Below are 26205 nucleotides of genomic sequence, written 5' to 3'. Positions count from 1 at the left end.
ATTTTCTCATCTCCTGTTTGCCCAAGTGTGGAAGTTGGTACATTGGCACAGCGTTAAAGCTATTCAGTGTACAGTTATGTAGCACCGACCTTTTGCCAGGCACCTTAGTTTTCAGTAAACACATAATTCTCAAATACATACAATGTTACATGATGGCAAGTAAAGCTGTGTCCCACTTATAGTTATCAATTTAAAGAAACATATTAAGCTCATGATACTGTGAAAGGCAGGTGGATATAACAAAAATCTTAAAGGTTTTCATGTTCTGCTTTACGGATGGGCAGCTGAGGCTCCAGAGACCCCAGGTCTTCACACAGCAGGTTTATCTAAGAGCGGTGTGCAGGGTGGGATGGAAAATGGGGAGAGAGTGGCAAAGAGGCCAGTTAACCAGCTGTTTAGGAGTGAAGTGAAGACTCTTTAGGAGTCTTGAGAAGTGGTGAGAATGGAGAGGAAACATGAGAGCCACTGGTTAGACCCTTGTTCAGGCAGCTGTTTCATGTGTCTGTTTATCTCTCTGTGTACTTGGTTGATCTGCGATGCTCATTTAGGGTTCAGACTCCTAGTGCGTCTGATTGTTCTGTCGGTGAGCGTGGGCAGATGCCGAGAGGTAATTCATAATCCAGCGCTGACAATTATTGAGCCTTAGAGTGGGCCACATCCTGTGCGATGTCTCTCTCGTTCCTCACAATAACTCCATAACGTAACTGCCGTTATTCCCCCTCTTTTACAGATGAGGGAACCAAGGCTCAGAGAGGTAAGGTAATTTACCAAAAGTCACACAGCTGGGAGTCAAATCCGAGTCTGGCTGACCTCAAAGCCTTTAGCCACTGCATATACTGCCTCATCATTGATTGACTCTAATGACTTTTAACAGCATCTTCTGCTGTTTCTCACTTTTCTCCCTCATTTAACCTAGAGTGTGAGTTTCTGTAAGTTAGCTTAGAATTTGATTCCTTTCTCTAAGCATCAGAAACAACAGAAATTCACCAGCCCCTAAGCCCCATTTTTAACCCCTGTGCAGCATATTTTATATATCTTATTCTATGGTTTATATCATCATTAAAGTGGCTCCACTTGGCCCTTTAAAAAGCTAATTAATCACTAAATATAGACCACAAGTTGTTCTTTTCAACCCCCTGCCTGTCTCTTTCCCCCCATTGTGAGATGCCATCTGGTGCTATGAGCTCATGCTTTTTGTGTTCCTTTTCAGAGAGCCAGATTCATTGCTCTCTAAACCCGGAAAGCCAGTTCATTTCAAAGTTCGCATGCATAGCTTTGAAAAAATTTGCATCTAATGCCTCCTTGTGGATTTTCACAGTATCACTCTTCAACATATCGCATGGCATTTCTGTCTTTACCACTGTCTATGTATATATATATATACTTGTCTTTTTACCGAAAGGACTTAATTTGTCTTTGGCAAATTAAGCAACTAGAGGTCTTTTCTGGTGTGATTTTTGTCAAGTTTCATTTTGTCAGTTTTACATGTGTGCTGTAGGAAGCCAAAACTTAATAGCATACTTTACTCTTCGAATCTGTTTCACTTTCTGCTTTAACAGTGGAACAAGTGTTTAAGGAAAAGGAAATAAAAGAGCTAATCACAGGCCTCTGACACTACTGCTGATCTGTCCTTTACTCCATCTTTCTCTTCCAATTCTGCCTGAAGTCTCTAATCATCTTCCAAGGGAGTAGAGCACCAGGGCTGTAGAGCATTTTCTTGCAAACTCAAGAGAGAAGCTCTGGGTTCCCTACCACACACCCAGTCTTTGAGACCTTTGGGTTACTGATTGTTACTCTCCAGTCCAGACCTTGTCACTCTTCCCACTTCCTTTTTCTTCTCATTTCAAGTTCTTGGCAGTCTAAATTTAACTTGGGAGCCTACTGGGGAAGGAAAGGTAATTTGGTGATGTGTGCACTGCTTACCTCATTCCTGGCACACGTGTGGCGCTCTCCTGGGGGAGCAGGAGAGCACTGGGCTGGCTGGCTGCCTGCCTCCTTTCTGCTACTCTCTCTGTCCACTGGGATCACGCCTGTTCCCAGCAAGGGGCGGAGGAGGAGATGGGCTCTGAGAGTATTAGCAATGATGTCAAGGGACCACATATTTCCCTGGCACAGGAGTTGGTGGAAGGCCAGCCCTGTTGAGTCCGAGAGGAGAATTCCTCCCCAATCCAAACCCTGTCTCTAGCATTAAGTAGCTTCCGTGAGATGCAGGAAGGATGAAGCCACTAAGTCAGCCACGAGCCAATCCAGTCTCCAAATAATGTGTGTTGAAAGGTATGGATAATATACAAACAGAAGGCTCAGTTAGGTATCCGCTTTGTTTCCAAAAGAGCATATGTTTGTACTAAACTGAAAAAATTTGTTTTTCACTTCAAACTGACAGTTCATTTACTAACTGCGGTTCTCAAACTTATGGTTACCAGGGGGGAAGGGTGGGGGGAGAGGGATAGATTGGGAGTTTGGGATTGACATGTACACCCTGCTATGTTTAAAATAAAATGCCTTTCCATGAAGAAAAAAAAAAAGCTGCAGTTCTCACTACCCACAGAATTAAGATGCATTTCTAAAAGCGTAAGGATTTCTAACTTTCCTGAGTGAGCATTATACAAAGTTTGGGTAACACCATATATGTTAAAAGCTTCGTTATTGCTTTGCACTGTGGCCTTGGGCTAGTTACTTAACCTCTCTGAGCCTCAGATTTTTCTACCTGCTTAATGGAGCTAATAATACCTATTTCATATTTAGCTCATAGGGGATTTTGGTGAGTATCAAATGGATTTTGTCAATGCTTTTTTTTTTTTTGGCATCTATGAGGTGATTTCTGTGCTTTATTCTATCGATAAGGTACATTACATTAATTCATCTTCATGTGTTGAACCAACCTTACATTCCTGGCATAAATCCCATTTGGTCATGATGTACAATCCTTTTTATATGTTGCTGAATTCACTTTGCTAGTACCTTGTTGAGGTCTTCTGAATACATATTCATAAGAAATATTTTGTAATATTCTTTTCTTGTGATACCTTTGTTTTTTGTATCAGGGCAATACTGACCTCATACAATGATGTGGGAATTGTTCCCTCCTCTTCTGTTTTTGTTTTTGTATTTTTTTGAAGAGTTTATGAAACATTGTTAATTTGTCTTTAAACATTTGGTAAAATTCACCAGTGAAGCTCTCTGGTCCTGGACTTTTCTTTGTGGGAATTTTTTTACTAAGTTAATTATTAACTCATTCTCTTTACTTGATATAGATCTGTTTAAATGCTCTATTTCTTCTTGAGTCAGTCTTGGTAATTTGTGTCTTTCTAGGAAGTTATCATTTAATCTGTATTATATAATTTGTTGGCATATAATTTTTTCACAGTATTCTCTTATACCACTTTTTATTTCTCTAAGACGGTTAGTAATGTCTTCTGTTTCATTCTTGATTTTAGTAACTTGAGTCTTCTCTCTTTATCTTAAATGGTCTAGATAAAGATTTGTCAATTTTATTAATGTTTTCAAAGAACCAAGTTTTGTTTTTTTAAATTTTCCTTATCTTTCTAGTCCCTACTTCATTTATTTCCACTCTAATTATGTAATCTCTCTCCTTCTGCTTTGGGTTTAGTTTGTTCTTCTCTTTTTAATTTCTTCAGGTGGAAAGTTAGGCTATTGATTTGAGACTTTCTCTTTTAATGTAGGCATTTGCAGGTATAAATTTCCCGGTAAGCACTGCTTTAGCTGCATCCTATAAATTTTCATATATTGTGATTTTGTTTTCATTAATCTCAAAGTGTTTTTAAATTTCCCTTGTGATTTGTTTTTGATGCATTGGTTGTTTAGAAGTGTGTTACTTAATTTCCACAAATTTCTGAATTTCCAAATTTTCCTTCTGTTATTGATTTCTAATTTCATTGTATTGTGGTCAGAGAACATACTTTGTATGACTTTCTTTAAAGTTATTGAGATTTGTTTTATTGCCTAAAATATGGGGTATGCTGGGGAGTGTTCTATTTGCACTTGAAAATTATGTATATTCTGCTGTTTGGTGGAGTGGTCTGTAGATGTGTGTTTTGTCTAGTTGGTTTATAGTGTTGTTCAAATCTTCTGTTTCCTTGTTGACCTTCTATCTAGTTGTTCCACCATTATTGAAAGTGGAATACTGAAGTGCCCAACTATTATTGTTGAATTGTCTATTTCTTCCTTTAATTCTGTCAGGTTTTTCAAGTATTTTGGGGCTTTGTTGGTAAGCGGATAAAATATGTTTATAGTTGTTATGTCTTCTTAGTGGATTGACCTTTTTATCACTATAAAATGTCTTTCTTTGTCTCTAATAACACTTTTGGTCTTAAAGTCTATTTTGCCTGATGTTAGTATAGCTATTCCGTCTCTCTTTTGGTGACTGTTTTCATGGTATATCATTTTCCATCCTTTTGCTTCCAACCTACTTGTGTCTTTGAATCTAAAGTGTGTCTCTAGTGGACATCACATAGTTGGATCACGTTGTTTTGTCTATAATGCCAATCTCTGCTTTTGGTTGGAGTGTTTGGTCTATTTATATTTTAGTCCATTTATGTTTACCTGTGTTGTAACATTACAAATGTTCTTTGTTTCTTCATGTGGATTCAGTTACTGTCCTTTCATTCAGCCTGAAGGACTCCCTTTAGTATTTCTTGTAGGGTAGGTCTGCTAGTGACACATTCTCTCAGTTTTTATTTAACTGGAAATGTCTTCATTTTCCCTTCATTTCTGAAGGATAGCTTTGCTGAATATAGAATTCTTGGTTGATAATCTTTCTTTCAGTGCTTTGAATATGTCATTCCACTCCCTTTGACTTCCATGTTTTCTGATGAGAAATCAGTTTCTAATCTTCTGAGGAGCTCTTATACATGATACATTACTTTTTTTCTTGCCGTTTTCAAGATTCTCTGTCTTTGGCTTTCAACAGTCTGGGTGTGGAGCCCTTTGAGTTTATCCTATTTGTACTTCATCAAACTTCTTAGATGTGTAGATTCATGTTTTTCATCACATTTAGGAAGTTTTGGACAACTGTTTCTTCAAATATTGTTTTTGTCCCCTTTTCCCTCTCCTCCTTTTTGGGTCTCCCATTATACTCCTCAGACTGGATAATCTCAATTGATCTATCTTCAAGTTTGCTGATTCTTTTTTCAGCCTGCTCAAAATTTTGAGCCCCTCTAGTAAATTTTTAAATTTCCATTTTTATACTTTTCAACTTCAGAATTTCTATTTGGTTTTTTTTTTCTGTCTCTTTTCATACTTTCCGTCACTTTACTGATATTCTCTATTTGGTGAGACATCATTCTCACACTTGTCTTTAGTTCCTTGGACATGGTTTCCTTTAGTTCTTTGAACATATTTAAAACAGTTGATATAAAGTCTTGGGTAGGGACTTCCCTGGTGGTCCGTAGTTGAGACTCCATGCTTCCACTGCAGGGGGTGCAGGTTCGATCCCTGGTCGGGGAACTAAGATTCCACATGCCGCGCGGAAAGTCTTGGTTAGGTAAATCCAATGTCTGGGCTTCTTCAGTGACAGTTTCTATGGACTGACATTTTTCTTCTATGTAGGAGCCTTTTTCTGTGTATGTTTTATACTTTTTAATTGAAACTGGACATTTAAAATAATATAGCAACTCTGGAATTTAGATTCTCCCTCCTCCTCAGGGTTTGTTATTGTTTTTGTGTTGTTGTTTGTTCCTTTAGTGACTCTACTGAACTAATTCTGTAAAGTCTGTATCCTTTGTCATATGTGGGCCCTGAAGCCTCTGCTTGGCTAGCTTAGTGGGATGCTAATGACTGGACAGAAGTGTTCTTAACTGCCTGGAACCAATAAGTCCCCCAGTCTTTGCCAGTGGGCTCTGTGTGTGTCTTGGGGCGTGTGTTCAACTCTACGTTAACCTTCGCTTCCTGCTTACACAGAGCCTCAAGGTTAGCCCGAGGATGAGTATCAAGTGGAATGACAGTTTTGAAAAACACAAATGAGAGCTATTATTGCAGTCTGTTATCTTTTATTATTCTCAGACCAGGTCATTTGCTCTTTGTAAGCACAGGCATTTTCTGACTTATAAACACGTAACTTATATGTAAACACCGAACTTATATGCCTTAGACCTCACAACCACCGCCAGGGGCCTATGTTGAAAAAACAAAGAGAAAAATAGAAAGAGCTGTGAGCTTTTAGAGAATCTGTGGTTTCATAAGGAAAAAAAAAAAGCTTCCAAAAAAGCAGAGATAGTCCTGGGTAGTTTCTTAGCTGCCTGCATCCGCGTTACTTGGGATGTTTTGTTAAAAGTCAGGTTCCTGGCTCCATCCCATATCTTTTGAGTCAGAATATCTTGGGTTGGGTCCAGGAGTCTACATTTTAAACTAGCTCCCCAGGTGATTCTTATGCATACTGATGATTGAGAAACAAGGGAGGTGATCCTGTAGGTGCCTTCCCATCAGGGACTAAGTGGCTCATGATGTCAACTGTGCTCAAATACTAATCTCCCCTTTCAATGCCTGAGTTTTTAAAAATTTCACTTTTTTAATTACATTTACTCAAATTCCACCAATTAGAGATTTATTTGCATCTATGAGAATATTTTTTAACAGCTGCCGGAGTGAAAAGATTAACATTTACTCACAGCTCTTTTAAAATTAATCTAATCAGATTGCATTTATCCAAACAGCTGGCCAAGGTGATTTACAAGGAAAGAAGGAAGTTTTGTTTCATTTTAATTTGACAGGAAGACAGATACTTTCGTGGGATTCAGAAGACTTTAGGGGAAAAATAGGCCTGTGTTAATTTATGCAATAAAAGCATGGATTGAGAGGGAAGGTAGGAAAAGATACTAGATAAAGCAGTGGATACTTGCCCATTTCAAAATATTGTGCATACAACCAGGAAAGGGAGGAAAAAATTTCTTTCTCCTTTCTACTTTTAATATTACCCGTTGTCTTAGAACCTAGAATTCAGATCAGTAAAATGTGTATTAAGGAATTATATCAGCTGCTGCAGGGCTACTTAGGCTCTCGTGGGCTGTCTAGAGACCTAATCACTATTTAAACCACTACGTAGAAGGCTCTTTATTGAAAAATGTCTTCTGGTTTCCAAATAACACACTTCCTGATATACTTTTTGATTCAGCCCATTTGACAGTTTGAGGTTGGATCAAATTTGGATGCGTGAAATTTATGTGTTCAAATTCCAAGCTGATTTCTCCCAATCATCTGTATACTTTTAGGCCATTTCTCCTTGAGGAGTTTTGTGTTTAGTTCATACAAATTCAACATTGAAAAAATAATTAGGGGAGTTTAGATTCTTATCAAATTTAATACATTCAAAAATGAAACATGATTTTAAAAATTATTTCACGTTTTGGGTCTTTACTACTCTGACTTGTCTCTATTAATGAGAGTAATCAAGAGATTCCTATCCCCTGCCCCTTCAACCCAGTTTAGGATGCATTGTCCTGCCTTCAGTTTCCAGAATTCTATTACAAATGCATGGACTAGTAAATCACATTTCTTATTTCCTTCAAGGTATTGCACAGCGATGTACAGCTATCAAGTACCACTTTTCTCAGCCGATACGCTTACGAAACATTCCTTTCAATTTGACCAAGACAATCCAGCAAGATGAATGGCACCTGCTTCGTGAGTATTTCTGGGAAAGGGTCAGAGAGGGTCAGAGAGGAAATGGTGTCTTTCTGAACAAAAAGCCTTCCCACCAGCCCTTTCAGATTTGGACGGAAAGATGCTGTGCTGATCCTGCGTGGGCCTCTGGGCCCCATCCGACTTGGTCAGAGACTCAGAGAGTCATTTCACTCTGCCATGGTCACAACTTGTTTGCAGATCAGATGTGTGAGAGTCAGGCGTGGGGCTTTGTGAGACAGTGCCGCGAGCGTGTCTGTCCTTGTGGCATCGGTATACAAGCCACCTCCTGAGAGCAGTCTTTACCAAACCATGTGGTACAAGGCCCTGATCTGGCACTTATCTTAGTAAACCAAGGAGACTATACCTTAGGTGTGTTATTTTAGTTTTCTTTATCCAATATTCATTTTAGTTACTGTGTCTATCTCAGACCTTGGTACTTCTGCTAAAATATCTTTATAAGTATATGTTGTAATTTTCTCAGAAGGTGTCTGTTATCTCCACATCCCGATGGCAGGAACTATCTTTTTTACCATCAGGAAAATGTGAAACTGTAGAAAGGATTGTGCAGTGTGACACCAAAGAGGACTGATATTTACCTGAAAACTGTCGATTCATGTTGCCTAGGGATAGATAATTCAGAAAAGCAAAAAACTAGGCCTAATTCTTTTTAGTGTTTACCCTAATCAGAGGTTGACATTGTCATTTCCAATGCAATCAACGCAAGGACTTCAGTGATCTTGTTTGGTGACCAAAGTCACTACAGGAAGCCAAGTAGAGTTTCATTTTGTAAAGTCAAGTCTCTCTACAGATCAAAGGGCTCTATTTTGAATCTCAAAGATGTAAATGGAAGCTCTTAAGATACTGCCCACAGCAGTGGTGTAATGTTATAAATATTATGATCGGCAAATTTAGGACTTGGAAAGTCATTGGCTAAAATGTGGCTTATTTCTGAGTAGTATCACTTCCTGAAAATTTTCTCTTGCTGGCTGATCTTAATGGTCATTTCTCAGCAGATCTTAGTTAGAGCCTTATCTAAGTCTTCTTACATCTTCATTCTTTATGAGTATGTTTGGAGTTCTTTGCCTTAATCATCTATGCAGAAAGCCACACAGTCACTGGTTTTCGGCAAGAAAAGATCATCACAGGGTCCTGAAAAAGAGCCTTATCTCTTTACTCTAAGAGTTTGTACCCTGTTACTGCCCAGCAAGACAGTACTGAGCATCCTCCTCTTAATTCTCTCTGAGGTTCTCATGGAAAGATGCTTTCAGCAGGCTCAGGCATGGCTTTTTCCAAGAAAGTCACACTTGGTGATCTGTACCATGTTTACCAGATAAGCTTAGCATATCCCGTACTAAGGCAAATCCCATGTGGATTATATCTGAACCTTGTGCCTTTTAACGGCCATAGAAAATAAAACTCGAACCACAGGGAGTTTAGGAGGTTGTGAGAGAATGGTGACTGAGCTATGATTACACTGGATGTCTCAAAACGACTTACACCTTAATATTAAACAGCCCCTTTAAATGATCAGTGCCCGTGACCCCTAGCTCTGTGATGGTCTACACTGCCCCTTCTAGGCTGCAATGCCCTGCTTCAGTTTAGATGCTCTGAGCTAGAAATGAAAAATCCCTTGAAAAGAAAGGGATGGACCACGTGTGACAAGGGCAAGACTGAAAGCTACCGTGATCCACCCTGTATACATCATCCTGAGTTGCCAGAGGCCACAGGAACACACAGTGAGGTGGTGGCTGCCTGGGCACCTTCGCAGAGCAGCCCGCGCTCACGCAGCGGGGTGTGCCTCTAGTCTTGGTTCCATGTGTGTGCAGGAGTGCATGGTCCACCTTGCCTAGACCTGTTCACTGGCTTCAGCGGCAGACTTATGTTTGGGATCTGTTGCTCTAAAAAGGATCAGAGAAATTTAGCTCATGACTTTTAAAATTAGCTTCATTCAAAAAAAAAAAAAAAAGAGGGAGAGAAATAGAAAGAAACAGCAAAATAGCAGGAGGGTGGGCAACTGGAGTGGAAGTGGACCCATACATCCAGCCAGTCCGTCTCTTGCTTTGGCCTAGAAGGTGGGCCAGGGCCTGGGTTCCTGGCCCAGTGATCACAGTCGTGTTTTTGTGATAGACCAAACTTCTTGTGTGTTCAGTGGGGCTTGGCCCATGGGAACAGCCTTTTCTTAACCTGGGTACTTGGGAGCTTGGGTTGTAGGGCCTATGTTTAAGGGAAGAGGGCCTTAATGAGTAGATGTCCTATATGTGCATGTTGGGCGCTATTTCAGTTACAGTTGCCTTCACTTTCTCAAATCCTTTTTGAAAATCAGCAGGAGGAAGTATAACTTAAAAATAAAGTAATTGGCATCCTTGGTGCGCTCTTTCCCCAAAGTCAGATTAATTACAGCCACTACAGTGGTGGTGACCTATGATTCTGTTGCTCTTTGGAAGATAATAAAGATCTTTTGCAAACCTTCCTCACTCTCAGTTTACTAAGTAACTTGTTACCTCTTACCCTTGTTTACCCTGGTGTCCGCTGGTCTGTTTTCTACTTGATACGGACTTCTCCATGGACTCAGGGAGGGTAGATGCTGACCCCTCGACTTGTTACACCCCATCTGTCCTCTTATGAAATACCTAGGAAGTTTATTTCCTAAATCGCCGTGGCCCTGAAGACCCTACACCTGTCCATGTAACGTATTAGTTTTCACAATGTATACGAAGCTCTTCGTTCTCGAATTTTCAATAACTCTCCTTCTTCTGCTTATTATTTTGAATGTTTGTGTTTTGAGATTAGATTTAAGAAGAATCACTGCTGGCTTCCTGGGCATGGCTGTGGCCGTCCTGCTCTGTGGCTGCATTGTGGCCATGGTCAGCTTCTTCTGGGAGGAAAGCCTGACCCAGCATGTGGCCGGACTCCTTTTCCTCATGACAGGTACGCGGAACACCTCTGACACCTCTCCCAGCAAAAGCAAAGGCCTCACTGCAGGCGGCTAGCTTCACTTTGTTATCTATCCATTAATTTTGTTTTCACTTGTGAGAAAAGCAACCAGAAGGTCATTTGGCTTTGGTGGGCAATACAGAATTTAAAGAAAACAACAGTGTTAAAAACGCAGCCCTGATTTCCCCATTGTGGCCCGTTACAAGGTTAGATGGAAATGTCTTGGGTTTAATCTTCATATGTGGCAGGTCTGATTTTTCTGTCCCATTCTTTCCTATTGTGCCCCTAACCCTGGCATGGACTCTTGGCAAACATGGGCCATTGCTTCTCAGGAGCCCTCCGGGAGAGGGTGATAGCTCAGCACAGCCCATACCTCTGGGCTGAAGGTCAACTCAAAGTCTATTTCTTAGTGATGGAGTCATTGGTGTCATTTTTACATACAAAACATTCATTCATTTCACTCCACAGATACTTTGTGAGGACTTACTATGGACCGGGCACTTCTCTACATACTAAAGACACATAATGACTAAGGCAGACAAAATCCTTCTCCCTTTCTGTTGTGGGGAGACACAAACAATAATTTGTGATAGCGATAAAAGCTGTGAGGACGGTAAAGGAGGTGGTGTAGGGGACCCTCTTCCACATAGGGAGTGCACTGCGGGCAGAGGAAGGAACGGTGCCAAGGCCTAAGGCAGGGATGGCTTGACGTATGTGTTTCGAGCCACAGAGAGACCAATGTGGCCGGAGGGCAGGGAAGGAGAGGACAGTATCCCATGAGGTGGAGAAGCAGGCAGGGGCTTGGATTTTAATCTAAGGGTGGTGGGAACCACCAGAAGGCTTTACGCCGAGGAGTGACTTGCTGTTAAATCAGGAGATTGGAAGGGGGTGTGTGGAGACACGACTATGGTCTTTTCGATTGTCGGGTGAAGAACATTTTTGTCTAAGAAGGAGTCAGCAGCTGAGTTGATGGCTGAAATTGACTGAAGGTGGCTGCGGGGAAGAAATCTTTCTTCCCGCTTTTTCCCAGAAAATTATGTCTGTGATTAGTGAATGCCAAGTTAACAGTTTCACAAAGTACGCTGAGCATCAGGGGTAATAGCACTCTAGATGTATAGCCGTTTTGAATAAGCTTATTCCTGCTTCTCTGGAGTTCTGTTACTCAAGCGACAACTGGGGTTTCTAGCACTGCTTGCTGTCATGGTCACTCACTCAAGCCCGTGTTCTCTGGAGGCGGCAGCACCCCTTGGTGACTGGCACCATTTTTTCTGTCTTTCAGGGCTGACAGGTAGGTGGTGCTTTGCCTTCTGGTTGGTCAACCAGTCAGCTCCTGTAACCCAATTAACAGACAGACGTCCTTCCTTCTTTCTAAGTCCTGTCGGCGCCTTTCCGACCCCATGAGATGGCGCTGTAACCAGCAGTGACCTGCAATAACGGATGATCATTGTAAGCGTCCCGGCAGAGCATTAAAAAAAAAAAAAAGTCACCTGGCCTTTGAATAATTCTTAGCAGAAAAACAACTTAGGTTTTCCAGACTTGGGTGAATACACAGAGGCTGCAGGACTGTAGCCCAGGGAGGCTAAAATTCTAGTTTCTGAGGTTTTGGAGGAGGATTTGAACCTTCAAGACCAGCCATTGGGAGGGTGCCTGCCTACAGGATTCATTAAAATCCAAAGTGTAGGGACTTCCCTGGTGGTCCAGCGGTTAAGACTCCACGCTCCCAATGCAGGGGGTCCAGGTTCGATCTCTGGTCAGGGAACTAGATCCCGCATGCCGCAACTAAGAGCCTGCGTGCAGCAGCGAAGACCCAGCACAGCCAAATAAATAAATGAATAAATATTTAAAAAAAAAAATCCAGGGTGTAGAATGAACAGGTGAGGGTGTCAAAGAATCATAGAGGCCTGTGCTGTCCAGGGGATTTCTTTAAGCTTAATGGTCATGAAATATCTCCCCCCATTTTCTTCCCTTCCTTTATTAGTTGGGCCCCCATTTTTCTAACTCTTGTCCTCATATACATCAAAGAAGTATTCACGACCCCCCAGCCCTGGAAAGGCCCCACATAGCATCCTCAGGAAAATGAAAGGAGCTGAGGGCCAGACAAAAGCCTCAGTAGGAGTAGTTTTTAAAGGACCCTTGTAATGTGGGTAATGCATGAATAATTTAGGATGCTCTTAGATATCAAACAATTGTTGGCATGAAAATAAATCACAGGACCATAAAGTCAGGCTCAGTGAGCGTTTCTTGGGAGGCAGAGGGGCTGGTTTGGTTTTAAATGAAAGGAGGATGGGAGTTCAGTCTTGCATTGGCTCAGAGGAGAGCTAGGAGCTGAGTTTCCAAAGCCAGCCCCACCTTCCCCTGCTCAGCCCTCATTCCTGAGCCATCTGTGTAACTCTGGGCCAGACTGGCTCGGGGCTCAGCAGGATTTATCATCAAAAGCCCCTGTGCAACTGTTAAAAACAAAACAAGCAGAACAATAGCCATAGTAGCAAAAACCCATTGCAACCCCAAAACACCCTAAACTTATAAACTTGAAGTTTGATGACCAGTCCGGAAGGGTGGACAGACCTACCACATAACACTGGCTTTTTTTTTTTTTTTTTGCTTTTTTTTGGAATAAAGGGAAAACCCACTTATAGATCTCACTATCTGAAAAATTAGTTGTTAAAATATTTTCCTTATCCTGGACCAAATCTTGCCCAAGTCTTTGTCTCACTAAAGACAACACCAAAAGGGAGAGAAGTGGCTGTGGTTCTAAAAGGGTAGCTCAGGGCATCCTTGGGAAGGAAATGGTCTGTGTCTGGACTGTGATGGTGGCCACATAATCTGCCCACGTGGTGACATTCCGTGGAACTAAGTGCACACACACACAAGTGAGTGAGTGCATGTAAAAGTGGTGCAATCGGAATAAGGTGGATGGATTGTATCATCGTAAGTTTCCTGGTTGTGCTATTATACTAGAGTTGTGCAAGACGTTACTATTCGGGGAGATTGGGTGAAGGGTATACAGGATCTCACCGTGTTATCTCTTTCAACTGCATGTGAATCTACAATTATTTCAAAATAAAAATTTAAAAGAAAAAAACAACAACAGAAAAAAAGGAAAGAAAAAATGTTTGCCACCATCATCACATGGAAGGTATTGAATATTTTGTTTTCTGGGCTTCCATTTATCATCATACCGTAAGCGTTCCCGGTGGCCTTATATTGTTCTGTGTTCGGTTTGTAATAGCTTTTAATAGCTGCATGTTCTTCCATGGAGTAGATTTGCCACGTTATGTTCCCTTACTGTGGGATTTAGGGAGGTTTGTTTCATTTTTGCTACTACAAATAATCCCTTTCCTTTGTAAACACCAAGATAACTATGTTAATCCATTGCATGAGATAAATTAGCTGTAGGACCTTCCCACGTAGCAGCAGGAGATGAGAGCAAATAGGGTTAAAAGAATTGATTTTAATGAAGCAGAAGCGTCTTCAGCAGTCTTAGTCGGCATCACCCCACAGATTTTTGATGCTAAACTTAGCCTCTTCTAAGGCGCTGGCATCTTCATTCTCTACCTGAATTTATTAGCCAAACCTTCAATGAAGATCATCAGTGATGTGACAGTTTGAGATGTTAAAATGGAAACTTGGAAACAATCTCTCTCCTTAGGCCTTATTGCCTACTGACAGCTCTTGATTACCCACACGTGGAGCAGCAGGGCTGCTGACTGTCACTTCCCATCCCTAATTCCCTGGGGCCTCTCAAGGGGTCCTCCAGCAGGGCCAGGGGCACAGAGCCTCAAATGTAGCCTTTTGACCTCATGTCCTCTGAAGTTACACACACACCGTCACGGAGGCATATCCAGAGATAAGGGAATAAGACTTATGATCCAACAGTGAGGGGCTGCCCTTTACCAGACCACACTGCCTCCTGCGCTGCGAGTGAGCATTTCCATCAGCTTTAAATGAGGCATTCTATTAGATTGCTGTTGTGCTAGTATGATGATTATCATTTGTTAGGAATATAAATATTTTAAAAGGTTAATTTATTCAATGCAAGTATTTTTAAATACAATTTTTATGTCTCTGTAGTAGGGTTTTAATTACCCTTTAATATACTGGGAGTCTTAAAAATTGGATAAAGCTTGATCCTCCCTTGATGGGGGCCTCCATTCCCCTTCATAGGCTGTGCTCTGAGTGGCCACTGCCTACGAGGCAGGGCCTTCGGGTCAGTAGAGAAAGAAGAGACAGCCCAGGCTGCCCCAGCAAAGCTCAGGGACCGGTAACACCCACGCTAGGCCACCCATTGTTTTGCTTCAATACATTCAAATTAAAACAAAGACTCCTCTGTAGGTGTATTGAATTCTCTAGGGTATCCACTGATTATGATCTAAAACTACAGGTCCTTAATGCTGTATCTGAAGCCCTTGGGACCAGGTGCATTTTGGAATTCAGGATTTTTTTTTTTTTTTTTTTTTTAGTTTATTTATTTTTGGCTGCCTTGGGTCTTTGTTGTTGAGCGCGGGCTTTCTCTAGTTGTGGTGATCGGGGGCTACTCTTTGTTGTGGTGTGCGGGCTTCTCATTGCGGTGGCTTCTCTTGTTGCAGAGCATGGGCCCTAGGCGCATGGGCTCAGTAGTTGTGGCTCACGGGCTCTAGAGCGCAGGCTCAGTAGTTGTGGCGCACAGGCCTAGTTGTTCCGTGGATCTTCCCGGACCAGGGCTTGAACCTCGGTTCCCTGCACTGGCAGGTGGACCCTTGACCACGGCACCACCAGGGAAGTCCCTGGAATTCAGGATTTTTAAGTTTTATTTTAGAAAGGTAATAGAGTGCATGTATTCTATATTATCTAACACCCTGAGCAGGGTCTGAAATCAAGTATACATTAACATTTCTGCAGCCAAACACATGGATATTCACACTAGGTGGGATCAATAAGGACCCTAAATAGCCTATGTCACGTCAGGCCAGATTTGCCGGTCGGTGAGATTGCTGCAATCTTTGGGAAAAAGATCAGATGCTTTTCAGATTTAGTTAATTGCAGATTGTGGGTCTTGTATTTGATTTTTTTAAAAAGTGTTTTCTGTCTCTATTAGTCCTGCCCAGTCATTTAGTTAAGGCAACTTAGCAATGGCTTTTTGAGCAATCTGTGTGAAAATTAGCTTGAGGCGGTTTTTTTCTGGAATTGCAAAGAGGCCAGAATGATGGGCAGGCCGTCTTTTGAAGGAGTGAAAAAAAAAAAAAATCAATGTTTATGTCTGTGGGTGTTGCAGCTATGTTTATCAAGCAGGCTAACCAGGGTGAAGCAACTTCCACTCCTTTCCGCCTTTCAAGCACATCAAAAGAGGATGGTCAAAAGAGTGGGCCGTTACCCTAACTACACCATACCAGCTGGCCATAGGCACCATGAAGTTTAGGGAAGGAAATTAGGTTGATGATCTGGGATGGCAGCATACATTTATTTCTCTTCTGATCCAAAAATATCCTTTCCGGTCTTGTAATTCTGTGATATCACTGTATCTTCTAATGAAGAACTTTGGCGGAACACCTTTTAATATTTTATAAGAAAAGTCGCCGCGTACAGCGCTCTTCAGAACAAGTAGTTACTCACCCTTTTGAAGATGCTACCAGCGGTAGCCAGGACTGAGTTTGGGACTTATAAACCCCTCTCCCCTGGCGCCACCAGCTGGGCTGAAGAGTATCAGTGGTGGTAGCCCAAGGGAACTCCTGGCTGGTCAGGGGAGAAGGGAAAGGGAAGGAAATGTCTAAGAGAAGAAGGGAGGAGAGGTGACCTCTCTCCTCGTGGCTTTTCAGGAATGACCATTAGATTTTGAACTTTTGAAATGCAAGGCTGGTACCTTATCTTTCCATGCCCTCATCCCATATCTTGCATTAACTAGATTGCTACTGACAAGAAAGCAACATTATCGGAAATAACTTGCCATCTAGGTAAATCCTACAGGAGGTGATTTAGGATGAACTGATTCTTAGGTGTGTAGAACTCACTGTATTGCAGAACTCAGTTTTCTTAAGCAGGTTTTGCACACTCCGTGTCCTCAGTGCTATTAGGCTCCATGTGGAACTTACAGGAAGTCCAGGGGTCTCTACTCCTTTTCCCTGACATGCATGCTGGAAAGTGAGTGGAAAGAACACTTGGGGTTCCTGATCACATCAGCGTCAAAGCAATGATGGCTGTGACCATCAAGAACTTATTCAACTTAACTACCTCTAACATAATCAGAACTGGGTCTGGAACATAGTAGATGCTTATAAATAATTCTTGAATAACTGATTAAATAACACTTAAAATAGTAAAATCTTGCTTAGGCCTGTAAAAGGGATGGAAATATACTTCATACATTGACCATACACACAAACTCTCTCTCTCTCTCTCTCTCTCTCTCTCACACACACACACACACACACACACACACACACACACGCACGCACGCACGCATGCACAATGTTATCGGCTGAATTGTGTGCCCGCCCTGCAGCCCTGCCATTCATATGTTGAAGTTCTAGCCCCCGAGAACCTCAGAATGTGACTGTATTTGGAGACAGGGTCTTTAAAGAGGTGATTAAACTAACTAAATAAGGTCATTAGGGTAGGGCCATAATCCAGTACGATTGGTGTCCTCATAAAGAAGAGGAAACTTGGGCACAGATAGTTACAGAGGGAAGACTGAAGGCACAGGGAGAAGACCAGCATCTTTAAGGTAAAGAGGGAGGCCTTGGAAGAGACCAGCCCTGCTGGGACCTTGATCTCAGAGTTTTAGTCTCCAGAATTGTGCTAAAGTAAGTTTCTGTTGTTTCAGCCATCCAGTCTGCTGCTACTTTGTTAAGGCAGCCCGAGCAAACTAATACACATGAGGACTGTAAGACATGCATATGGAACTAAAATAGAATTCCGCAGGATCAAAACTGACCTATGACTACTAATCTAGCTACAACAAAGATGTCTTCATCCTTTAAACACTTTTCCTTAGTGTCTTCAAAGTTAGAAGGGTTTTTCTTTCCCCTTATTAAGATATCTTGAATGGGTTAGGCCTCTTTTACAAAAGCTAGTTGCCTACATTGGAAACACTGCTTTGTCTCCTCTCGCTACATTTCTCTGTAATAATCAAACAGTCCTGCCCATCCCACAGATAACAGCTGTGGCAGCTATGCGTTTGCAAACTTCCTTAGATATGTGAGGGTCCAGAAAGGGGAAATTCTTAGATATGCTCTTTGGTTCATCTTTGCTTTTCTCTCACTCAGAACTACTTCAGGAGCATCTTGGAGGGAGAAAAAATATCCTTGGAGAGCAGTCTCTGGGGACATTTGTGGGAAGGGGAGGGGCAGACATCAGGCATATTTATGGGCTCACGTAACCTCCTCCACCCCTCCATCTCAGCTGAGTGAGTAAAGGCAGAAGGAAATAAAGCAGGTTTTCCTCAAGGTTTGGCGATGCCCTAATCCTAAAATAACTTAAGTGGCACAGAGATGTATATAATATTTCAAGATAAAATAAATACAAATAAGGGATACAAATAAGACAAAGGAGCAATCAGGTTTGTAGGGCAAGATGAATCCAAGGGTGAGATTAGTAGCCAAAAAGCATGCCATGAAGTCCCCAGTTTTTGCCCCTGGGGGGCCACTAATTTAGCTTTAGGGGAGTTTCAGCTCTCTGGCAACTCGGTCAAAAAAAGACATTCTATTAGTGACATCATTCACAGTGTCCATGAGGTAAGCACAAACTAAGTGCCCTGGGAAAGCACAACTACTCATCCTGAGGTTAAATCCTCAGGTTAGGTTTTTCTTATCTTTTTCTATTCAGTATGAACTGGTGTTGTTATGCTAAAATTCATTTCACCAAAAGCAATTTTATGGAGTTGGCAGGGGAGAGGTGCTAATAAAATCAATGTTTAGTATAAAACCAAAGAGTATGTGCAGAAAGAAAAATCCATGACATTCAAGTTTTTATTTAGCTGCATAATACCAAGTACTAGATTTACTAGGAAATTTTGGGAAATGTCCTCGCTCAATGCCATATTACGGAATAACAGAGTCACAGAAATTTGCCACTGCAAGGGACTTGAGGAACCAAATCCCCCATTTTTTTTCCCCCTAGATGAAGCTCAGAGAGATTAGGTAATTTCAAGGTCACACAGTGATTAGATGTAGAGCTGGGGACCAGAATACATATTCCCTGCATCCCAGCCCAATGCATTTGGACACGAAAGTATGCTTAAGAGTCCTAGTTTGAATTCAAGCTTTCAGAGGTCATTAAAACGATGTTACTTGTAAACAGCTTCACTTTCAGGTATTCAGCTGTGTGCAGACAGTTAAATGCAGAAGAGTTGTTTTTCCTGTGAACAGGTTATTCTGTTATTCTGTTTTACCTCTTGATACTCCAGAGATCACATTTTTCTAACTGCCTTACTACCAGCATTCATTAGAAGGACCTTGTTATATATAAACACCGTCTTTGTTTTGGCCAGTGGAAGCATTCATGTAGATGTAAGAACATTTGCTGTTCACAAGGTTTGAAAAAAGCAGAGTATTCTGTTTTTGACCGTGCCATTCCTTCATGAAAGAATTATTTCCATCATGATCGTCCTTTGGAGAACTCAAAAAATGATGTGTTTACCATAACAATTTGGAGCAAGAAAACAAGATTTTATCCTTTTTAGAAAAACAGAATCACTTTAGAGTCTAAAAGTAGAATTAGGCAAAGAGTAGGAGAGATCAAATCACCTCAGATCAAGTGTCCTTTTAATTTAAAACATTTCTAAATGCACACTTGGAAAAGGATTCAGGCAATGTGTTCTTATGTGATTTGAGTGCAGGCAGAATTCTAGCACTTAAAAATGACGTTAAGGAAAAAAAATGACATTAAGGTGATCCTTATTTCCTCCCAGTTGCTGCCTGCTCTGAGTTTGTTTTTCTGCTAGTGTTTCTGATCCCCAAAGCTCTATTAAAAAGGGGTGTGGAGATCTGTCACTTTTAGCCCTCTCCTTTCGGTTCCCAATTCTGTGTCTCTGTTTCCTATGGAGATGCTGTATAGGTCCCTAAGGCTACCAAAGCAATTTGTCAGCAAATGGTTGTAACCTCCATTGTACACAGGGATAAACCAAAGTATGAAAAAGACATGTGTAGAACTCGGAACCGAATGGAACATTCTGATACTTGACTGGGTGCCAGTTTTTGTATTGATTACCCACCTTCAGCTCAGCAACTGCCTCACGGTGATCCCATGCCCCCCCCAAAAGGAGCAGCCTTGGGGGTCCACTGTGATGAAATAGAAGCATCTACATCCTTGAGTAGTAAAAATCCTGTGTTTTGGGCTTTTGAAGCATTTTTATCAGAATGCTGATTTTAGTGTTCTGAAAGGACAATTATATATAACGTGTTGGTATAAAAAGTAAAATTTGGGGTCTGTTCATTTTCCTTAGGCTACCTAAATTACCTGCATTCTGAGTGGTTGAATTATAGATCCCCTATATATGATGTCAGCTATTTTACGACAATTCCAACATCCTGGATTTAATTTATATTACTTAAAATCTTTTTATCCATTCATTATAAAAAAAAGTGATTTTTGAGGCCCTAGAATGTGCCAGGCTCTGTGCCTTAAAAAAAACTTGTAAAAATTCATTTAAGATATTACCAGGCAACATGATAAATACTAATGATAATGGTAATTGAAAAAGAAAGACTTGGTATGATGATTGCAACTATCTAAAACTGTGTCAACGCAGGTGTAGAACAAAAGGAAATGAAAATTGTTTGTATTAGGTTTGAGTGATTATTTTTTTCCTTAAAAATAATTAAAATTTCTACTACGTTGTTTTTAAGAATAAAAAAAATTCATGTATACATACCCATTTAATTGAGATAATTCTGAATAATTCAAGTTATCAGAATTTTCCCATCTTTTTCACTCCTATATCTCCAGAACCTAGCATACAGTCTGGCACATAAAGGTTTTGCCAATGTTTGTTGAATGAAGTAACTCAACTGAAAGAATTGTCCATCCTTTATCCGTTTGGATTCATCATCTCATCTGTTGATCTGATGTTCACGAAGGCCTGTCTGGCATTTGCCTTGTAGCAGGCAAAACCGTAACCCATCACCCTGCTCTCTTTGTATTATTTATAGGAATATTTTGCACCATTTCCCTCTGCACTTACGCCGCCAGCATCTCCTATGATCTGAACCGGGTCCCGAAGCTCATTTATAGCCTGCCTGATGATGTGGAACACGGCTACAGCTGGTCTATCTTTTGTGCCTGGTGCAGTTTAGGCTTTATTGTGGCAGCTGGAGGTCTCTGCATCGCTTACCCATTTATTAGCCGGACCAAGATTGCACATCTAAAGTCTGGCAGGGACTCCACGGTATGACTGTCCATACTCAAGTCCACTGCTTGGTGGCCCGTCCACAGTGCGGACGAACCTTGAAGGGGACGGAGCAGAGCCTGAGTCAGGATCCCAAGCACAAAATCGGTCTTGTACATTCCAGCCTGTTGCCTGCCAGCCCCTTCTGGATGACTGATGTCAAATCATGCAGAACCTCCATCCTTTCTAAGGACAAGACTACTGTGGATTCAAGTGCTTTAATGACTATTTATGCTTTGACGGCGAGGAGTAGGGAGCAGAGCCGTGGAACATTTCTGGGTTCAGAAAAAGAGGAAACCGCTATGGAAAAATTTGTATGATTGCCATTTATTTCAGAGAGTTTGTACATAACAATTACCCGAGAGTCATTTCTATTTGCAAAAGGATTCATGACAAAGCGAGTATAATTTTCTTGTCATTGTACCATGCTTGTTAAATTTAATGCAGCACCTTCAGAACTTGTCCTAATGGTGTCTTGTTGTGTCAGCACCAAACATTTGTGCATTATTTGTGGATGTTTTTTGTCACAGGGAGATTCTTCTGTTGCCTTATTTATTTTTAATTGAAGTCTCTTCTCCATCTTTGTACTGGAATCAAAATCATAAGAGAAACAGATCAACCCTGGAAGAGCTAACCTGTAATGCTATGCAGAATTGTGGGAAGTCATATCTGTCGTTCGACCTGTCTCTTTACGTTAACTGGATTTCTGCATTAAATGACTGCCCCCTTGTTAATCTGGGTGTGTTTTCCTGTCTTTGAGCTGTGGCAGTAGGTCTCCCTAGCCATTCGGACAGGTGAGAACTCTTTGTTTTTAAGAGACTTGCTTCATCTCAGTTAGGTTGGTCATTTCTATTTATCATTTGTAGCAATCACACACATGCTCTTGACAATAGAGATCATTTTCCAAGCTTCTTTTAAAACCTTACCATAGTATTTTGAGTTTTCTTCTCTCCCTCTTCGTCTGTGTTTACCATCTGCCTGGTATTTAGCCACTGATAAGGATTCACAGTCTCTGGCCGTATCCTTGGACCTCCTACCCCAGTGGGTTTCAGCCTTGGCTGCACATCCGATCACCTGGTTAATCATCTTCACCTGTGCCTGAACTGGGCCCCACCCCAGACCAATTGACTTAGAATGTCTGCAGCTGGGCCTGGGCTTGAGTATTTTTCAAAAAAAAAATCTCATAATTCTGCTATTCATTTGGGATTTAGAGCCACTGTACTGGGCCAGAGCTACAGTTATCTCCTTGATAGCTAATATTTACTTAGCACTTACTGTGTGCCAGTAACTGGGCTCTGTTTTTTCCAGGTATAATTGCATTTAATCCTCTCAAAAGCTCTATGAGGTAGTGTTGGGCTGCACCCTGCAGGCCTGCAAGCCTTGTGGATGCCCGGCCTCAAGACCAAAGAAAGAGCCCAGAGACAGCGACAGAGACATCAATTGTTTACTGGATAGGGGATCTTACACATCTGAAGCAAAAGGTCCTGGAGGGACACCCCACCATAGACGGCAGGCAGGACATGGCAGCACTCTGCTACCTGGGGGAGAAGGAGGAATTCCCCCATTTATAGGGGGAATTGATGTCAGGTTGGCTCATCAGTTACCAAGGAAACCAGCAGCCCCTCAGGTTAAGACTATCACGAGGGCATTTGTTTCACTTTAATAAACTAGCAGGTGGAGCCCTTCTGGCCTAAGGGTCAGGAGGCGAGCACATTCCTGTGAGAAGGGTGTAGGTGAAGCGGGGACTGGTTGAGTTGAGCAGAGAATGTACAAAGAGCAAGAGAAGAACCATCTGGGGCGGCCTGACCATACAGGTAGGTAACTCTTCTTCCATTTTACTGATAATGAAGCTGAAGGGCAGACTCAGAACATTTGCTTCATTTTTTTCGACGCGTGGGTGTAGGACAAAATTAAAACCCTTCCATGGTATTTCTTTATCTTTAAATGGAAGGGTGGGCACTAGCTAACTTCTACGCTTTTCCTTTTAACTCCATCATTATCCTGTATTGTACGCACGAGAAAGATGGTCTGTAAAAGAGGGAAGGTGCTATACCAGAAGTGTAACAGCGCTTCAGACTTTAATTTAATAAAAAATGCTTTTTTCTGGGTTTCCCTGGTGGCGCAGTGGTTGAGAGTCCGCCTACCGATGCCGGGGACACGGGTTTGTGCCCTGGTCCAGGAGGATCCCACATGCCGCGGAGCGGCTGGGCCCGTGAGCCATGGCCGCTGAGCCTGTGTATCCGGAGCCTGTGCTCCGCAGCGGGAGAGGCCACAACAGTGAGAAGCCCGCGTACCGCAAAAAACAAAAGCAAAAAAAATAAATGCTTTTTTCCCCTTCATTATAAAACCTGATTTGGTACTTGTAAAAGGATAATGATAATCTACCTACCCCCACCCAAAAATCAAGCCTGGTTTCCAAGTGACGGTGTCCACATATTGTTACGTAAGCCTTTTGGAAGAGGTTAGGTGATCCCGGTGACCACACAAGCTCTCACCAAGGCCTGTGGCTGTATTCCCTGGCAATCTCTCCGGCCTGTTTAATAAACCCATCCCTCTGGATGAGATCAGAGACATAGAGAAAGGAGCAATTATTTTCATTTATTACTTTCATTTATTACTTACTTTTCAAAGCAGGAGAGCTGTTTCTTTGAAGTTTTCTTTAAAGATTCCCCATAGAAGATGTCAAGACTCTTGAGCATTTATATTCCAACCACCAAAGCAGCGTCTGAGTGAGTGACTTTTGAAGTTTCTGAGAAGCTTCCCAGGGGTTTGAGGTGTGAGTGGAAGAGAGCCTCAGAATGACAGAAGGTTGAAGGGTTCACACACCAGAAAGATTTGCCCAGAAGCCAGGGGAGTTCACTTCGGATTCAAGTGTGTGTTGGCAAGAACAGAGCTTCCCTGCCTTTCAGCCAAAGTGAGCTCAGAGCAAGCTTCCTTGCTTTCTATTTACATTTCACAGAGTGTAAATGTTGCCAGTCTTGCATTTGTTTCCCAGTCCTTAGGCTTCTCTTAGGGGTGTTTTCTTAATTGGCTTGCAAATGAGGAGTAATTGAAATGGCTGCACAGTACTGCATGAGCAGAAGAATTCGTTGAGATAATTTGTTTGTTCTTCCTATGTTTTCTCTGTCCCAATTCTAGTTGCATGCCTATAGCCAGACTGTGTTTTTTTTTGTTGTTGTTGTTGTTTTTTGCCTTGGGCATTTTTTGCAGGGCAGAAGGCAGAGGTAGCTGATCTCCTTGAAGTGAGGATGCATTGGGCCCTGAAGGGAGGATAGGCCAGAGGGCTGACTTTGTAGGCTAGAAGTACTTAAGGGCATCCTGGAGACTGGAAAGAAAAAGGATGGCAGTCCTGTGATTAGCTGGGTCCATGCATTTCTTGAGGTTATCAGGACCTCGGCAAGGATGGCTATATGGGGTGTCCAGAGATACTGGAGCCCTTGGTACAGTGGCTCTCATGACCCAACCATGGTTTCAGAGCAGCAGAATCAATGGGCTGGGAAGGACCAAGCCTTGGAATAATGGGCTTCTCAGTGGCAGCCAGTCTGACCCTTGGAAGGTCCAGGGACATTGGTACAGCTGTGTGTGTGTCTGCAGTAATGAATGAGGGCTAATTCCCTCTAAACCCACAAGAAAGGACTGAATAGAAAGTAACTGGATTTACAGGACATCTGAGTTTATAGACTAAGACTCATGTCCATCTGCCATATATAGACAACATTTACCAAAAAAGAGCTCTACCCAAATCCTTGATGAGACAACCATAGGCCCCATAGGCCCCGCCTCTTACCAATGTCACTTTTGGTTTATTTGCAATGTTAGAACATTGCTGCCCACTCCAAGGGAACCCTACCCCCTCCTTCTTTACAGCACCATGGACCCTTGAGAATCAAGGGTCCAGGATGTAGGAAACTTCCCCAGAATGTAATTTCTCCATAAAAGTCCTTGTATCTGTCAACAAATATTTATTGAATTCCTACTGTGTGCCAAGTGGTATTCTAGGCACTTGGGAAACATCCACGAAGCAAAACAGACCGAGGTTCTTGCCCCTGTGAAGCTTATTCTAGTAAAATTCAGTACAATACAAGTAAAAAAGTCAAGTCACCCTTTCAAGCCCCACATGGTTTCATAAATCCCAGATTAAAGTAGTTGAACCCAGTTATTAAAATAAGTTTCTTCTGACTTATGTTTTCATTGGCTGTATATTTCACTTCATATCATTTTATTTGAATCTATCCTCAGTAACATAAAAAGTACATTATTAACTTTTTTTGTGGTGGTGGGGGATGAGTTTGCCTCTCGAAGATTTCCCAGTTGAAAGTGAAATCTGATAACACAAAGGTGTACTGCACCAGTACGCCTCAGTCACCCGAGCTAGGGAACCTGGTTCCTAAGGTTATCTGAGCTAAGAATGAAGAGGGACCTGGGATCCTGGAGACTCAGGCCACAAGGTCAAGGTAACCTACCCAGTGGAGGCCAGCGCGTATGGGATGCTAAATGCCGCCAGGTCTTTCTCAGGCTGTTTCCTCTGAGCTGGGACACCTGCTCTTACTCTTCCTGGCTCCTGCTGACTTTTCCTTGTGTCTCAGCTTCAACACAACACTCCTAGAAGCCGGGCTTGAGCACACTCCCCTGCTTTAACCCCTTTCCTGCCCAATTACGCTCTGCATGCTTATCACCTGCTCACCCCTAACTGGATCATAGACTCTTCTTGCAAGGTGTAAACTGTGTCTTGGTTGAGTTTTGTCTCCAGGGTTTAGTCCTGGAACCCAACAGGTGCTCATAAGCCTTTGTGGAAGAAATGCGTGAATTCAGAGTCACAGACACAAACTATCCCCTGCCCTGGACAGAACTGACTCCCTTACCACCAATTTTAGGGAACCCATGAGAAAATGAACGGTAGCGTAACAGGCTGAATGGAATGAGAATCTAGCTTGGCAAGCAAGGAGGTCTCATTAGAATAATTAAAGGGACTATTAACACACACTAACACAGATATAACTTGAAATGTGTTATGAACTAAATACTGTGGAACGTTTATTTGATGGCTCAAACAGTATTATGTTAGTAACCTCAATATTGTTCTACAATTTAAAGCTCTTCCATTTATGCGCCGATATGTCTCAAATCTCTAATTGGAATTCTGAAAGGAGTGCTTCAGAAAGGATTTCCTTTGAAAGCAAATACCTTTACTGACCAAGAACCCTTTTATTTTATTTTATTTTAAAAAATTAATTTATGTTTTAATTTTTGGCTGCATTGGGTCTTCGTTGCTACAC

General features: G+C 41.9%; 1 protein-coding gene across 7 annotated transcripts in view; it reads left to right on the top strand.

Moving 5' to 3' along the window:
- Window positions 1-21663, top strand: part of TMEM178A (transmembrane protein 178A) — a 248029-nt gene extending 226366 nt beyond the window's left edge. For 5 of the 7 annotated variants that reach the window (XM_067703195.1, XM_067703196.1, XM_067703192.1 and 2 more), the window contains 3 exons: window positions 7525-7638; window positions 10429-10566; window positions 20694-21663. In XM_067703195.1, coding sequence (XP_067559296.1) covers window positions 10461-10566; window positions 20694-20935 — 348 coding nt within the window. In that variant the 5' untranslated portion in view covers window positions 7525-7638; window positions 10429-10460 and the 3' untranslated portion in view covers window positions 20936-21663. Of the gene's footprint in view, window positions 1-2142; window positions 2275-7524; window positions 7639-10428; window positions 10567-20693 lie in introns of those variants that run through there. The other 2 variants (XM_067703197.1, XM_067703193.1) reach the window with 2 other exon arrangements.
- Window positions 21664-26205: the final 4542 nt, after the last annotated feature.

Source organism: Pseudorca crassidens, chromosome 14 (assembly GCF_039906515.1).
Source record: "Pseudorca crassidens isolate mPseCra1 chromosome 14, mPseCra1.hap1, whole genome shotgun sequence".
NCBI lineage: Eukaryota > Metazoa > Chordata > Mammalia > Artiodactyla > Delphinidae > Pseudorca > Pseudorca crassidens.
Note: the sequence above shows the minus strand (reverse complement) of the source record. Positions and strands in the feature narration are given on the sequence as shown.